The 15619-nt window shown below is 43.3% G+C and overlaps 1 protein-coding gene across 10 annotated transcripts in view; it reads left to right on the top strand.

Moving 5' to 3' along the window:
* The first annotated feature begins 4497 nt into the window (after window positions 1-4497).
* The window catches only part of TSEN2 (tRNA splicing endonuclease subunit 2), a 55893-nt gene continuing 44771 nt past the window's right edge, over window positions 4498-15619 (top strand). For 3 of the 10 annotated variants that reach the window (XR_010125696.1, XR_010125697.1, XM_063661716.1), the window contains exons 1-3: window positions 4549-4697; window positions 9945-10150; window positions 12302-12383. Coding sequence is in view for 7 of the 10 variants with exons in the window: in XM_063661716.1 (XP_063517786.1) it covers window positions 9962-10150; window positions 12302-12383 (271 nt within the window). In the remaining 3 variants the exon portion in view is untranslated. Of the gene's footprint in view, window positions 8781-9944; window positions 10151-12301; window positions 12384-15619 lie in introns of all 10 variants that reach the window. The other 7 variants (XM_054480365.2, XM_054480363.2, XM_054480361.2 and 4 more) reach the window with 6 other exon arrangements.

Below are 15619 nucleotides of genomic sequence, written 5' to 3'. Positions count from 1 at the left end.
GGCTTTCTCTCACCAGCAGAGTGAAGCTGGACTATGTCTCTGATTTGATTTTTGTTTCACAGCCCTTGCATTTTCTGTTGAGGATGCTGAATAAAAAGTTAGAGCTTAAGCAGTGTCTGTCAGACACTAGGTGGTTTAAATTTGCTGAAATGTCTCCATCTGGTGGACTCTCTGAAATACTACATGGTTCAATGCTGTTTCAGAAAAACAATGGGGCGATAGCTGGGGCTGCCCTGCCCTGCTCAGAAACGCTGGTGGCTCCCCATTGTCTGCAGGGTAAAGTCCAAAAGCCAAGCCTGGAATTTAAGCACCTCCACAATCGGTCCCCGCCCTACCTATCGGACCTTATCACAGCTCCAACCTCCTGCCCCGGCCAGGCCGAGCTCCTCCCTGGCTCCGGAACCAAGGCCCATTCCAGCCTTGCACGTGGGCCTGCCCTGTGCCTTAGACAGCCACCTGCCCTCCTCCTCTCCTCCTCCTAAGGCTAACCTCCCTTCCAGGGGCGGCTCATATGCCACCTCTTCCTGGAAGCCTCCCAGGCTCTTAAACCCATCCTGGTCTTCCCTGACCTCCCACCAACACTTACTGTTGGTTATTTTTCATATTTCAGTATTGAATGTTGTGTGGTTTTTGTTTGTTTTCTTTGTTTTTTTTTTGAGACAGTGTCACTCTGTCGCCCAGGCTGGAGTGTAGTGGCGCGATCTCCGCTCACTGTAACCTCTGCTTCCTGGGTTCAAGTGATTCTCCTGTCTCAGCTTCCTGAATAGCTGGGATTACAGGCGCATCACCACGCCCGGCTAATTTTTATTTTTATTTTTTTAGTAGAGACGAGGTTTTGCCATGTCTTGAACTCTCGACCTCAGGTGATCCACCCACCTTGGCCTCCCAGAGTTCTGGGATTACAGGCATAAGCCACCGTGCCCGGCCTGTCGTGTTTTGTTAATGCACTGCCCTCCTGTATCCAGCATGACAGATTAAAAGAGCATAAGCCCCGTAGATCCATATCCTCATCTGGCCTTCACTACTTCCTAGCAATGACACCATGGGCATGTGCGGTAACCTTGGCTGCAGAACAGAGGTAAGAACACCAATCTCACAGCCCTGTTATGAGAATTAAATAAGATCGTGGATGCAAAGGTGGCTGGCACATAGTAAATGCCCAATAAATTGTCACTAGGGTGGCCAGATAAAATGTAAGGCACCCAGATTAACTTGAATTTCAGATAAACTTTTTTCTTAAGTATATCCCAAATATTACTTGGAGGTTCTGTGGCACATTTCACCGATAACTGTGCATTGTATTAGATGTGCTAGTGATACTGGGGATATGTTGATATAGTCCATCCTCCCTACTCTTGGATTCTGTATTTACAAACTCACCTAGTTGCTAAAACTTATTTGTAACATCACAATCAATACTTCACTGTCATAGTCATCTGCAGATATGTGCATACACAGAATACCAAAAAATTTGAGTCAGTCAGTGTGCACATTCCCAGCTGAAGTTGAACAAGGAGACTCTGCCTTCTTGTTTCAGCTCTCATACCATAAGTATGCTTTTTTGAACTCTAGTTTGTGCCATGTTTTTCACATTTTTGTGCTTTTTGTTGGTGATTTAACTGTTTAAAATGGCCCCAAGTGGAGTGCTGAAGTGCTGTCTGGTGTTCCCTACCCAAGAAATGTGCCTTATTGGAGAAAATAGGTGTGTTAGATAAGCCTCCTTTAGGCAGGAGTTATAGTGCTGTTGGCTGCGAGTTCAATGTTGATGAATCAACAAATTATATAAGGTGTCTTTAAACAGAAACACATGAAGTGAGGTTATGTATTGACCAGTTGATGAAAATGCTGTGACCAGAGACTCACAGACACCTAACCTTGTATTTCTCCTGGAAACATGGTTCAGTATTTGCTAATTCAGTGTTTGTGGCAACTTTATAGAACAGAATTACCTCAAATAATGAGAATGAACTACACAGTTGATATATGTGTGTGTGTATGTGTGTATATATATATATGTAGATGCAGATGTATTGTAATAAAATTAAGTCCTTATCTATTAGAGATACCTACTGAAATATCATGAAGTTATATCATATCTGGGATTGTTTTAAAATACTCCAGCAAGGAGATAAAAGTGTGTATATCGAGAATGCAAAAGAAATGAGATACCAAAGGCTGAAGGTTGTGGAAGCGATTTTTTATTTTTGAGACAGAGTTTTATTCTTGTTGCCTAGGCTGGAGGGCAATGGTGCAATCCCGACTCACCACAACCTCCACCTCCCCGGTTCAAGCGATTCTCTTGCCTCAGCCTCCAGGGTAGCTGGGATTATAGGCATGCACCACCATGTCCAGCTAATTTTGTATTTTTAGTAGAGACAGGGTTTCTCCATGTTGGTCAGGCTGGTCTCGAACTCCCAACCTCAGGTGATCCACCCGCCTCAGCCTCCCAAAGTGCTGGGATTACAGGCATGAGCCACCGTGCCCGGCCAGAAGTGATGATTTATTGGACTGTTTTCTCTACTTTTGTGTTGTATGTTTGAAAATAACCATATCAAAGGGTTTAAAATGCACTTGAGGAAGTCTTGGGGAAATTTTCTTTCTTTTTTAAAATTTACAGATTTTTTTTCTTTTTTAAATTTTTTTTTTTATGTTTTTGGGAGGGGAATTTGAGATCCCATTATCAGCAAACCCCAAATCCTTCCACGAGCTGGGATGGGATTTAAGAGACCTGGCTCTAGTCTCAGCCCCACCTCAGACCTGCTCGGTTATCTCTGACAACTCACAGTGCCACTAGAACTGTTTTCTTATCAGTTAAATAAGGAAGTTTAACTGGACAACCTCTGAATCCCTTTCATTGTTAAAGCCGTCTAATTCTAAAACCAGTATTTCTTAAATTTGCATGTTCTGGTCGGATATTACAGCCTGTCTTCAGCTGTCTCTCCCCTGCTCAATCCATCCTGTTACCATATCCTGTGACTCTTGCCAATTTTCTCCCTTTCTTTTGCAACATTCTTACCACAAAGCTCTTTGATTTTGGTTTATCTAAAGCCTGAACTCCCTAGCCTAGCAGTTAAGGTCCTTGCAACAGAGGACCCACTGACTGCTGCGACATGATCTCACTCTACCAAGAGCAAGCCCACAGTGCAGTTCAAAAAGGGCCAGGCAGGATGCAGTGGCTCACGCCTGTAATCCCAGCACTTTGGGAGGCCAAGGCGGGAGGATCGCTTGAGGTCAGTAGTTTGAGACGAGCCTGGCCAACGTGGTGAAACCCCGTCTCTACTAAAAATATAACAATCAGCCGGGCGTGGTGGCAGGCGCCTGTAATCCCAGCTACTCGGGAGGCTGACGCAGGAGAATCACTTGAACCTGGCAGGCAGAGGTTGCAGTGAGGTAAGTGAGCTGAGATGGTGCCACTGCACTCCAGCCTGGGCGACACAGCCAGGCTCCGTCTCAAAAAATAAAAAGGGCCAGAAAAACAGGGACAACACATGCCATGCCAGACTACTGCAGAGCACAGAGGCAAGTCACCCAAGCAGGTCTGGGGAGGCAAGAAGTCTCCTGGAAGAGGTGATATTTGAGCTGAGACCTAAAGGCTGACCAGGAATTACTGCAGCTTAACAGAGGGGAGGGAACATAGAGGCAACAGCATGCATGAAGGAATGGAGGCAAGAACATTGGCAAAGGTCCAAAATTCAACATCCATCATCACATCTAGCACCATGAATCTCTCCAGCAGTATTTGCCACTCTTCTTTGCCAACCTCCTTTGCCTCCTGCCTAGTCTGTGCGGTGGAACTCCTGTGATTCATATTTGGGAAAGTATATATTGGACTCCCCACAGGCCTCCTTTAAAATAACCAGGTCAGGAGAAACTTACACTTCCTATTGCACTCTAGTTTTGCTCATCGTCCGTAATTCTGATGGCCCATTTTTCAGTAAACTCAAGCTCAGAAAGGCTGTCAGTCATTCAAGCTCACGCAGCCAGTGAGGAGGGAAAATGGGGATGCAGAGCAGGTGGACCTGCCCCCTATTGTCCCTTAACTGCACAGGCAGTCTGGGCACACAGAGGCTTCTGGCCAGGTGTCTGCCAGAGGAAACGTCCTTGCAAGTTCCCCGCATGCTGCAGCGTACACAGGTGCGCTGCCGTGATCCTCTTTCTACACTGAGAAAGATGAGATCAGTTTCCTCAGGGCCATTTAATAAAGTCCTGCCGGTCGCCTCAAACATCCCATCCTCCGAGGGCCGAAGACTCTAGGTCTCTCCCACCTCCCACGTGACTATGTGACATCTGACGGGTTACTGCATCACATCTGTAAAATGCGTCTTGCAGGATCGTTCTGGCTTCTGTACAATCCTGCAGAGAGCAGCAAAGAGCACACGTAGCCTCCGCCTCATACTCCGCAGTGGCAGAGCTGGCGCACGGAACACCCGCCAGCCGGCCGTGCGCAGGCGGACTCCACCAAGTCCTGACGGGAGCTCTGCGGCTGCGCACTCGGCTGGCTTTGCGACCGCAGTGCTTGACGGCCGCGGTGTCCGCCCCACGGCCGGCGTTGCCGGGGTAACGGCGAGCGCTTGGGGCCAAGAAAGGTAAGGGCCCTGGGCGAGGAACGCGCGGCCTTTTCCGAGTTTGGTGATTTGCCGCGGAAGGAAATCTCGCTCCTCCGAAAGCCCTCCAGGCAGAGAGAGGAAAGGGCCCAGGTACTGTGTTGGAGTCGCACAGCCGGCCGAGACAGTGCCGGGACGAGGAGCCAGGCTTCCTAGTGCGCCGGTCACTGACTCCCACGCGCCTTCTTCGTGCGCCTGCAGCCCTTGGTTCTTGGAAACGCCGACGCCTTGTTCAGGGCTGGTGGGGCTGGGGCGCAAGGTGCAGCTGACAGTGCCCGAGAGGAGCTACGGCCTCTGGTGGAGTTCGGTCGGGTGTAGGGGTAGCCAGGGAAAGAAGCAAAGGGGTAAGACACGGAGTTAGGAATTCGTGGGGCCCCTAACGCTATTTGGGTGCGCAGTTGTTTATTTGTATTTGTATTTGCAGCTGTCGTCTGGTGAGCGCTTTCCACGTGGTAGGCCCCGAACGAAACACCTTCTGCAAAATTATGCATTTAATCCTCACAACAACTTTCAAAGGCTTGTCATCTGTTTATATGGCTTATTCTCAGGTTCTAACTTGAAAGCTCCCCAGAGGCAGGATTGTTTACCTTGTCCCTTTCATCCTTGCCTCCCTAAGCCCAGGAGGTGCGCAGATGGAGCTTGAAGCGTGTTTTGGTTGGGAGAAGGTGAGATTTGCTGGGTAGGAGGTTTTTTAACCAGGTTTGTTTGGCACCTAGTCCAGGAAGGTTGGAAAATTAAATGGAGCCACCTCCCCCTTTTTTGTTTGTTTTTCTAATAGACATTTACCAGCACCTAAGAGGTGTTAGCTTGTGTGCTCGAGGGAAGAATAAGAAATAGACCCTGCTTTTAATAGAAAGTAAGAATATGCAGCTCTGGAGTTAGGTGTGCACAGGTTGGGGAAAGAAGAAGTAAAGATTTCTCAGGGGTGCGCCGGGCCCCTCCGAGTCACTTTCCCCATCTGTACAATGGAAATAAAAATAGTCTTTACCTCCGGGGGCTATTGTGATTAAGTGAATTTGAATAGACCATGCTGTTACCAGTGGTTAGCTATATGTTAAAATCACCTGGGTCTACCGAGGAAATTTTGATGTAATTGATTGCAGGTGAGGCCTGTGCATGAGGCGTTAAGGGTAGCTAAGCTTGAGGGCCACTGTAATTGATTGCAGGTGAGGCCTGTGCATGAGGAGTTAAGGGTAGCTAAGCTTGAGGGCCACTGTGTGATGTGCCACTCCCAGGTTTAATTTTCTTAATCTGCATTTTTCAGTCATCATTCTCAACTTAAGAACCTGCAGTGACTCCAATTCCAAACCAGCCTTTGCATCCCAAACCTCTTGACAACTGACCCAGTCTTTCCTAGTATGTTTTTGTGCACCTCAGGCACCACTCTTCTTTCTTACCTGTGGAATGAGGATAGTACAGTCAGCGCTCCCTATCAGGTTCCGAATCTGTGGATTCAACCAATATTGCATCAAAAATATTTGGAAAAAGAAATTAAAACAATATATATAACAATGATTTAGCATTTACATTGTATTAGGTATAAGTAAGTAATCTAGAGATGACTTAAAGTAGATGGGAGGATGAGCATAAGTTACATGCAAATACTACATTTTATTTAAGGGACTTGAGCTGCGGATTTTGGTAGGGGGTGAGTCCTGGAACCAGTCCTTCTGTGGATACCAAGGGGTGACTATAGTACCCACATGTACAGCACATGGCAGTTGGTGCCTCTGGCATCTGGTACCTACCTATGACAATTTCCTCTTCTTATTTTACTCACATCCCACCTCTTACAGCATGCTGTTCTCCTGCCACGGCACTAAAGAACCTTCTTGAATGTCCATTGCAGATATGGGGAATGGTAAATGCAGTCTTTTCTCCTCTGCTTTGTCTTTCGAGTTCGGCACAAGAGGACTCTTCCATGAAACTAGAGATCATCTGATTTGTCCTCTTGAATTTTTCTCCCTTGGGAAGTGAGCTCTGCCTTCCCAGAGAGTTTCTTTCGATCTTTTCTAGAAGCTTCACGCTGGTATCCGTGAAGCCATTCTTGCAGGACATGGCCTGGGGGATGTCTTTACTTCTGAATTTTTAAAAATAGCTTTTTTGAGATACCATATAATTCTGTAAAATTCACTTTTCTGAAATGTACAAGTCAGTGGTCTTAGTATTCGCGGAGTTATGTAACCATTACCATCACTACAATCTAATTTTAAAATTTTCATCACCCTCCAAAATAAACCTCCTGTCTATTAGCAGTCACCCCCCCATTTCCCACTTTTCCCTGTCTCTGGCAACTGGTAATCTGTCTCTATGGATTTGTCTATTCCGGACACTTTATATTAATTGTCTCGTGGTCTTTTGTGTCTGGCTTCTTTTAGCATAATGCTTTCAAGTGTTGAAGAATGTATCAGAACTTCATTCCTTTTCTATGGCTAAATATTTGATTATATGGATAGACCACATTTTGTTGATCCGGTCAACTGTTGATGGACATTTGGATGGTTTCCACTTTGATGCTATTGTGAATAATACTGTTGTGAACATTCACATACAAATTTTTCCGTGAACATATGTTTTCAGTTCTCTTAGGTCTATACCTAGGGTTGGAGTTGCTGGATCATGTCGTAACTATGTGTTTGACGTTTTGAGGAACCGTCAGACTCCTCCAGTCCTGTTCAATTTGAAGATGAAACTGGGCTTAGAGAAAGTGGGTTGTGCAAGGTCACACAATAATAATGGCGGCTTTGCATGTCTGGAAGGCCTACTGCGAGCCAAATTCCTGAGGGGTGTGCAGCCACATGGGCAAGAGTAACACAAGAACCTGGATTATGAGGGGTGTTTTGTCGCAGGGACCCTTCCATCCCACACACTTGAGTTGGAGTACAGAGTTCTTTCGATCAAGTGTCACAGCTAAATCTTGCCTTTTTTAGATGTGACAGCAGTCTGAGAGGGAAAAACGCTGAACAAATGAGGCAAACTAAAATACAACTCTTTATTTATTGAGAGAATTTATTAGAACTTCTTGAAGGTGGCCATTAAATCTTTTTTCATTTTTTAAAATTCCAAATGTAATATATACAAGTCAGCTGCTGAGCAGAGGTTATTGTAAAATTGAAAAATCCCATAAAAGTCCAAACCATTCCTGGAAGTCTTTCAAAAAGTGCCTTACTAGAGACCAACATCCTGCCCCCAAAAAGCAGTGTTTATTTTCAGTTTTAGAATAAATTATTGTCTCTCCAATTGAGTACTAAATGTGATAATTGGCTTGGGCTGAGAGATAAGTCAGCAAGCAAGGTAAAGCCTAGTCAAAATATGCTCTTAAGAAAATCTCTTAGGTTTCCTGTGAACTTGCAGTAGACATGGTGTTGTTATAAACACTATACAGCAAGATGCATGCATACATATAAAATGTACAAAGTAATGCTCAGTATGTAATTCCTTCAAGGAACCTTATTTAGAGATTAATCTAGCATGTTGCTGCTTAGAACGATGGCAATTCTAGGAAGGTTCCAACTTCCCGATTCTTCTTGTTTTTCATGATTATCTTTGTAATTGATGTGTCATTTCTTCTAACTCTTCTTTAGTCTGTGTTTTTGAATGTCTTCATATAATTCCTCAGCTTCTTCCTTGAGAAGTTGGATAAAGATATCATCACACATTGGATAAGCCTTTTCATTTCTTAATGGTCATGACACTCTTAAAGCCACTCACCTTCCCCTCTCTCAGCTTTGGCCACCTTCTTGACTATTTCAGGCTTGATGGCATCCCTTGCCAATGGGATGCAAGTACTGAGTGCAGGAGCCACCTAAATAATTAGTCTTATTTTTTCCCTTGTGAGGATTTGGAGTCATGTAGGTTAAATGTGTGTATGATTTGGCTGCACTGTATCTTCAAGCACCACGTAAGCTCTCGGTTGAAATCAAGTCTAAACCTAGTATGGAGGGAGCAGCAAATTCAAGTTTCCCGTCTCATTCCAGGACAGCTGCTCCTTGAGTGGAATGTCTTGCACCATTTACATTGTTTTCCCATGTATATGGTTACGTTTTCCTAGGTTAAGTGCATCTGCTGTATCTCTGTGTCTGCATCACACAATATGCTCACATTTACTTCCCTCCTTTAGACATTAGTGGATCACAGCCAGTTCCATTAGCTCCAACCTGTTTTCTACGCTTCCAGGTATGTTATATACTTGTTTTGTCTCCTTGGATCCAATGTATGGCCCCAGAGGGACACGTACTGGCTTTGGCTTTCTGTTCTCCCTCACGGTGCTGGGTGCACAGTGGGTAATTCTGTTATTGCTCAATAACCCTTCACCGTCTGATTTTGAGAAATAGTCTTCAGACAAAAGTAGATAGACCCTGCCTGTGCTTTCAGCAAAATCCAGAGTGACAGCAAGGGCTTGGGAGTTCAACAGACCTGGGTCATCTGATGCCACCACACTAGGGATCCTCTACAAATCTCTCTAACCTGAATCTGTTTGCTATTTGTAAAATAGTGTTGCTACTGCTCACCCTGTAATACTAATTATAGGTGATACATGCATGGTACCACTGTGTGCCAGGTACTGTTCTAAGCACTTTATGGATCTTAACTATAAGATAGAGTCTGTTCTTATCTTGATTTTGCAGGTGAGGAAACTAAATCACAGAGAGAGTCAGTGACTTTTGCCCAAAATCACACTGCTAGGAAGTGGTAAAGTTGATTCCGATGCTGGTAGTCTGACTTTAGAGTCCCTGCTTGAAGCCAGTAGCATTTGGTAGTATATAATCGACCCTTAAATAACTGCTGCTGTCATTATTATTTATTAATGTACTTTAAAAATTGAGAGCTGATTGACCCAGTGTTTAGTGTGTATTTTAAGATCCTCTTGGAAAATGAAGTGCTTGCAAGATTTAATTTGTTGAGGATAGGGTCTCAGTTTTGTATTCGTCTCCCCAGCACCTATGATTATTAGGAATTCCTGGTAGTAAATGTCTGTCGGGTGAGTGAAATGGAAGCACTCCTGGTAGATACAAATCCTGTTGTGCTTGCTCTTAGGAGACCTACATTGCAGCTTTGGGCATGTCACTAGGTCTCAGCGTTGTCAGCTGGAGTAGAAAGATTACCACTCATTTCCTGGGGGTTATTGTGGGGATTAATTGCAGTATTCTAGGTCAATGTGATTTACGTTGCTCACACAAACTGTTCTTATTACTTTTAGTTTATTGCTTTATAAATGCTCGATTTCTTCCCACAGACCACTAAGTTTTTTGAGCCTACTAGGTACAGATGTACTCACATTTTGGATCAAGGTGGTTATTGATTGTCTGTTTCTTTCTCTTTGTTGTCTACTCTTTAAAGAATACCTCCTCTGAAAAATGGCAGAAGCAGTTTTCCATGCCCCAAAGAGGAAAAGAAGAGTGTATGAGACTTACGAGTCTCCATTGCCAATCCCTTTTGGTCAGGACCATGGTCCTCAGAAAGAATTCAAGATATTCCGTGCTGAAATGATTAACAACAATGTGATTGTGAGGAATGCAGAGGACATTGAGCAGCTCTATGGGAAAGTAAGTGCGGGCAGCCTCAATAGGATTACTTTCAGACAACCCTGAGCAAGCAGTCCTTTCCTTCTCCCCATCCCAGCCATCCCCTCACACCAGCCGTGAACAATGTGTATTTCCTTGTGGTTTGGTCCAGTTGTAGGAAAAGTACAATTTGAATTAGTGCCCAAAAGCCATACATTAAGGTAACAGAATGACAGATGGAGCACCCCTGCCCACAAACCTTTATTTCAGTGATGAAGTAGATTCAATGGATTGACTTTTTTTTTTGTCTTTAGTTGTAAAAGCAATGCATGTTTGTTAAAGGAACAAAAAAAGTAATTTATGGAAATATAATCGGTAAAAAAGTGAAAATTCCCCACTCACTTCCATTCCATTCCCAGAGGTAGCCACAGCGTGGCATAGTGTCCCTGCTCAGGCACGGATCAGGTGGGGCTTTGGCATGGAGCTCCTTATCTGCTGTCTCCTGGTTGGGGACCTCTTCTCAGATGAGGACAAGTTCTAGTTTTTACTGTTTTCCAGCATTGATCAAGTTGAATGAAGACTGGTAGTTCTTTAAAAAAAATTTTCCATAGTCTGTTCATTGCTGGGCATTTTTAAAAAACAGCTTTATTGAGTTATAATTTACAACTATAAAGTTCTCCCATTGTAAGTGTACAATTCAGTGATTGTCATAAATTTATAGAGTTGCACAACTCTCACCACAATCCGGTTTTAGAACATTCCCATCACCACAGAGTTCCCTTGTGCCCGTCACACTTAAATCCCTGCTCCCACTCCCGGCCCAAGGCAGCCATGGATCAGCGTCTTGTCTCCATAAATGTGCCTTCTCTAGACATTTTGTAGAAGACTGGGTGGTACTGGCCATGGTGAGGCGGGAGTCTCAGTAGGCCAAGGGCAGGTCACCAGAGAGGCTTTCATTTACAGTATGTAACATTAAGCAAGAGGCTTTATAAAGTGCTGTATGCATTATTTCTTCTTGGTTTTTGTTGTTGCTGGGTGGTTTTTTTTGTTTTGTTTTTTTGTGACGGAGTCTTACCCTGTCACCCAGGCTAGGGTGCAGTGGTGTGATCTTGGCTCACTGCAACCTCTGCCTCCCAGGTTCAAGTGATTCTTCCACCTCAGCCTCCCGAGTAGCTGGGGCTACAGGCACATGCCACCATGCCTGGCTGATTTTTGTATTTTTTGGTAGAGACAGAGTTTCACCGTGTTGGCCAGGCTGGTCTTAAACCCCTGACCTCAAGTGATCTGCCCACCTCGGCCTCCCAAAGTGCCAGGATTACAGGTGTGAGCCACCATGCCTGGCCTCCTTATTCTGATTGTTAATCTAGATGGAGAAAGGGGTGTTTGTTTTATTCTTTCAATTTTCTGTGTGATTAAATATTTTATAATAAAAAGGGGAAAAATACATGTTGTTTTTGGAATCAGCAGGAGTGAGAGGAATACTTCAATTCTGGAGTACAAAAGAATCCAAGAGGATTTTTTGGACCTAGTGGGCAGCATGGCTCCTGCCTTCAAGGCACACTGTGTTCCCAAACCATATGTAGAGAAGAAACTCTGCCTCTGCCTGCCCTCGGCTTATCAGACCTAGACTGAAAACATTAGTTATGGGATAAATGAGGTGTGCTAAAAACTTACTAGTACTCTTGAAGCGATTAGAAAGGTATTATGCTAAGAACATCCTTAGTCATCATTAGATAATCAGAGGGAAAGTGTAAAGACATGAAAAGTGGGGCGAACCTCTTGTTAACTCAGATGGGTACAATCGGCCCTCCATATCATGGGTTCCACTTCTGTGGATTCACCCAACCTTGGATTGAAAATATTTGGGGAGAAAAATTGCATCTGTATTAAACGGGGACTTTATTTTCTTATATTAAACAATATAGTATAACAACTATTTACGTAGCATTTGCATTGCATTAAGTATTATAAGTAGCCTAGAAATGACTTAAAGTATATGGGAGGACCTACATAGACTATATATAAATACTGCACCACTTTATATCAGGGACTTGACCATCTGCAGATTTTGGTATCTACCAGAGGTCCTGGAACCAGCCCCCTGTGGATACTGAGGGATTACTGTATATTCTACCTCAGCTAAAAAACTGGTAACTAAGCATGAACTAACTTCATTTTCTCTCTTCCTGGAAGGGTTATTTTGGAAAAGGTATTCTTTCAAGAAGCCGTCCAAGCTTCACAATTTCAGATCCTAAACTGGTTGCTAAATGGAAAGGTAAAGTTGTTGTATCATTCAGTTCTTTTGACAAATTAGCATTTTCCTTTATTTTTGATCTTGTACCTCAGGTTATATAGTAAATTCTAGAGAAGTAACATGTACACTGGCAGTTTTACGGCCAAAGTTAGCTAGAATAATTCTAATCAAAGCAAAAGGGTTATGATTGGGTGACAGTGTGTTTAATTTCTAGAATTATCAAGTGTTAATTGGGCTTTTCTGTTGTTAAGTGTTTGCTTAGCAGAGTACTATGCCTGTGGCAGGTACTGGTAGTTAAGTACCTGCTCACCTGTGGCACTGTGCAAAATTTTTAAAATTTTGTTTCCAGAACTAGAATTTGTAATAGCCATGACATGTATGTGTGTAGTTCTCCCTTGCTGATTCTCTTTAATTTATAAATGTTTTAGAATATTTATCTAAGGAATTCTCATGGTAATTACTTAAGAACCAATACCAGCATGTTAAAACATAATTAGAAAGGCTCTTTTAAATGTTTTATTGTAAGAAAATATACAGATTAAAACTGCACTGAGATACCATTTCAACAATCAGGCAGAAATCCAAAAGTGTGACAATATACTGCATTGGTGAGGACTTCAGAAACAGACCTTCTCTTGCGTTGCTGGTGGGGTGCTTGTCGTACAGCCCTCGTGGAGGTGAATTTGGCAATGTCTAGCAAAATTATATATGCATTTGTTTTGTTTTCTTTTCCCCCATTCTTCTCTCTCCTCAGTCCCTGGTAACCTTTATATGTTTTCTGTCTATGAATTTACCTATTATAGATATTTCATATATAAATAACAATCATACAATATTTGCCCTTTTGTGTCTGTTGCTTTCACTTAGCATATTTTCGAGGTTCATCCCTGCCATAGCATCTATCAGAACTTCATTCCGTTTTATAGTGGAATAATATTCCATTGTTTGGACATAGTGCCTTTAGCTCATCTGCTGATGGACACTTAGATTGTTTCTGTATTTTGGCTTTTCTGAATAATACTGTTGTGAACATTTGCATACACGTATCTGAGTCTATTTTTAGTTGTTTTGGATATATACCCAGGAGTGGAATTAATGGGTCATATGGTAATTGTCTGTTTAACATTTTAAGAACTAGCCAAACTATTTTCCACATTGACTGCATCATTGTACATTCCCACCAGCAGTGCACCAAAGGTTCCAATTTCTCCACATCCTTGCCAACACTTGTTTAAAAAAATAATAGTCGGCTAGGCGGAGTAGCTCACGCTTGTAATCCCAGCACTTTGGGAGGCCGAGGCGGGCGGATCACAAGGTCAGGAGTTCAAGACTATCCTGACCAACATGGTGAAACCCCATCTCCACTAAAAATACAAAAATTAGCCGGGTGTGATGGTGTGTGCCTGTAATCCCAGCTACTCAGGAGGCTGAGGCAGGAGAATCACTTGAACCCGAGAGGCGGAGATTGCAGTGAGCGGAGATTGCACCACTGCACTCCAGCCTGGGCAACACAGCAAGACTCCGTCTCTAAATAAATAAATATACAGAGCAAGACTCTGTCTCTAAATAAATAAATAAATAAAATAAAATAGTCATCCTAATGAGTATTAAATGGTAAAAGTTTTTCATTTTAATGAAGTCCAATTTATCTATTTTTTCTACTATTGCCTGTGCTTTTGGTATCTATTTAAGAAACCATTGCCAAGTCCAAATCATGCAGATTTCCCCCGTGTTTTCTTTTAAGAGGTTTATAGTTTGAACTCTTAAGTTTAGGTCTTTGTTCCATTTTGTGTTAATTTTCGTATACTGTGTAAAGTAAGGGTCCAGCTTCATTGTTTTGCCTGTGGATATCCAGTTGTCCCAGTATATGCATTTACTTTTGATCCAGCAATCTCACTTCTAGGAATTTATCTTAACAATACACTGACAAAAATATGAAAAGAAATAGCACAAGGCTATTCATGCAACATTGTAATATCCAAAGACTGGGAACAACTTACATGTTCATCAGGAGAGGACCAGTGGAATAAACCATATTTATATAATTAATCCATATAATGAAGGACTGTGGAGCTGAGACAGGAATGGGAGATCGCTAGGATATGCTGGTAAGCGAAGACAGCACAGTGTAAAGTAAAGTACGTGCTGTGCTGTGGTTTATCTAAAAAGATGGAAATATAAAATAGATATTTTATTATATTTTTTGAGACACAGTCTCACTCACTTTGTCATCCAGGCTGGAGTACAGTTGTGCAATCTCCGATCTCAGCTCACTGCATCCTCCACTTCCTGGGTTCAAGCGATTGTCCTGCCTCAGCCTCCTGAGTGAGTAGCTGGGATTACAGGTGTATGCCACCATGCCCAGCTAATTTTTGTATTTTTAGTAGAGACAGGGTTTCGCCATGTTGACCAGGCTGGTCTCAAACTCCTGACCTCAAGTGATCTGCCTGCCTTGGCCTCCCAAAGTGCTGGGATTACAGGCACGAGCCACTATGCCTGACCAATTTTTTTTTAATGGAAGGATAAACCATAGTTTTTTAAAAATTCCAGTAGGAAGGGATGAAACAGGATGAAGAGAGAGGTGAGACTTTATAGATTTGACTTTGAAACCAAGTAAATGTATTACATAATTATAAAACAAGTTTGGCTGGGCATGGTGGCTCACATCTGTAATCCCAGCACTTTGGGAGGCTGAGGCGGGCGGATCACCTGGGGTCAGTAGTTCAAGACCAGCCTGGCCAACATGGCAAAATCCTGTCTCTACTAAAAATACAAAAATGAGCTGGGCATGGTGGCAGGCACTTGTAATCCCAGCTACTTGGGAGGCTGAGGCAGGAGAATCGCTTGAACCCTGAAGGTGGAGGTTGCAGTGAGCCAAGATCGCGCCAGTGCACTCCAGCCTGGGTGACATAATGCAACTCTGTCTCCAAAAAAAAAAAAACAAGTTAAATTTTTACGAGGGATTTTTTTAAACATAGAAATGAAGTAACTGAAAGCTTATATTAAGTTGGTTGTATAACCACACAGGGAGAAATTATTTTGAATAACTTTTGGGTTTTTTGGAGATAGGGCCTGGAGTGCAGTGGTGCAATCTGGGCTCACTGCAACCTCCACCTCCTCGGCTTATGCCGTCCTCCTACCTCAGCCTCCCGTGTAGCTGGGACTACAGGCACATGCCATCACAGCTAGCTAATTTTTGTAGAGACAGGGTTTCACCATGTTACCCAGGCTGGTCTTGAACTCCTGAGCTCAGACAA

The sequence above is a fragment of the Pongo pygmaeus genome, chromosome 2, assembly GCF_028885625.2.
Source record: "Pongo pygmaeus isolate AG05252 chromosome 2, NHGRI_mPonPyg2-v2.0_pri, whole genome shotgun sequence".
NCBI classification, from domain to species: Eukaryota; Metazoa; Chordata; class Mammalia; order Primates; family Hominidae; genus Pongo; species Pongo pygmaeus.
The sequence above is the reverse complement of the archived record's forward strand: the minus strand, read 5'-3'. Positions and strand labels throughout refer to the sequence as shown.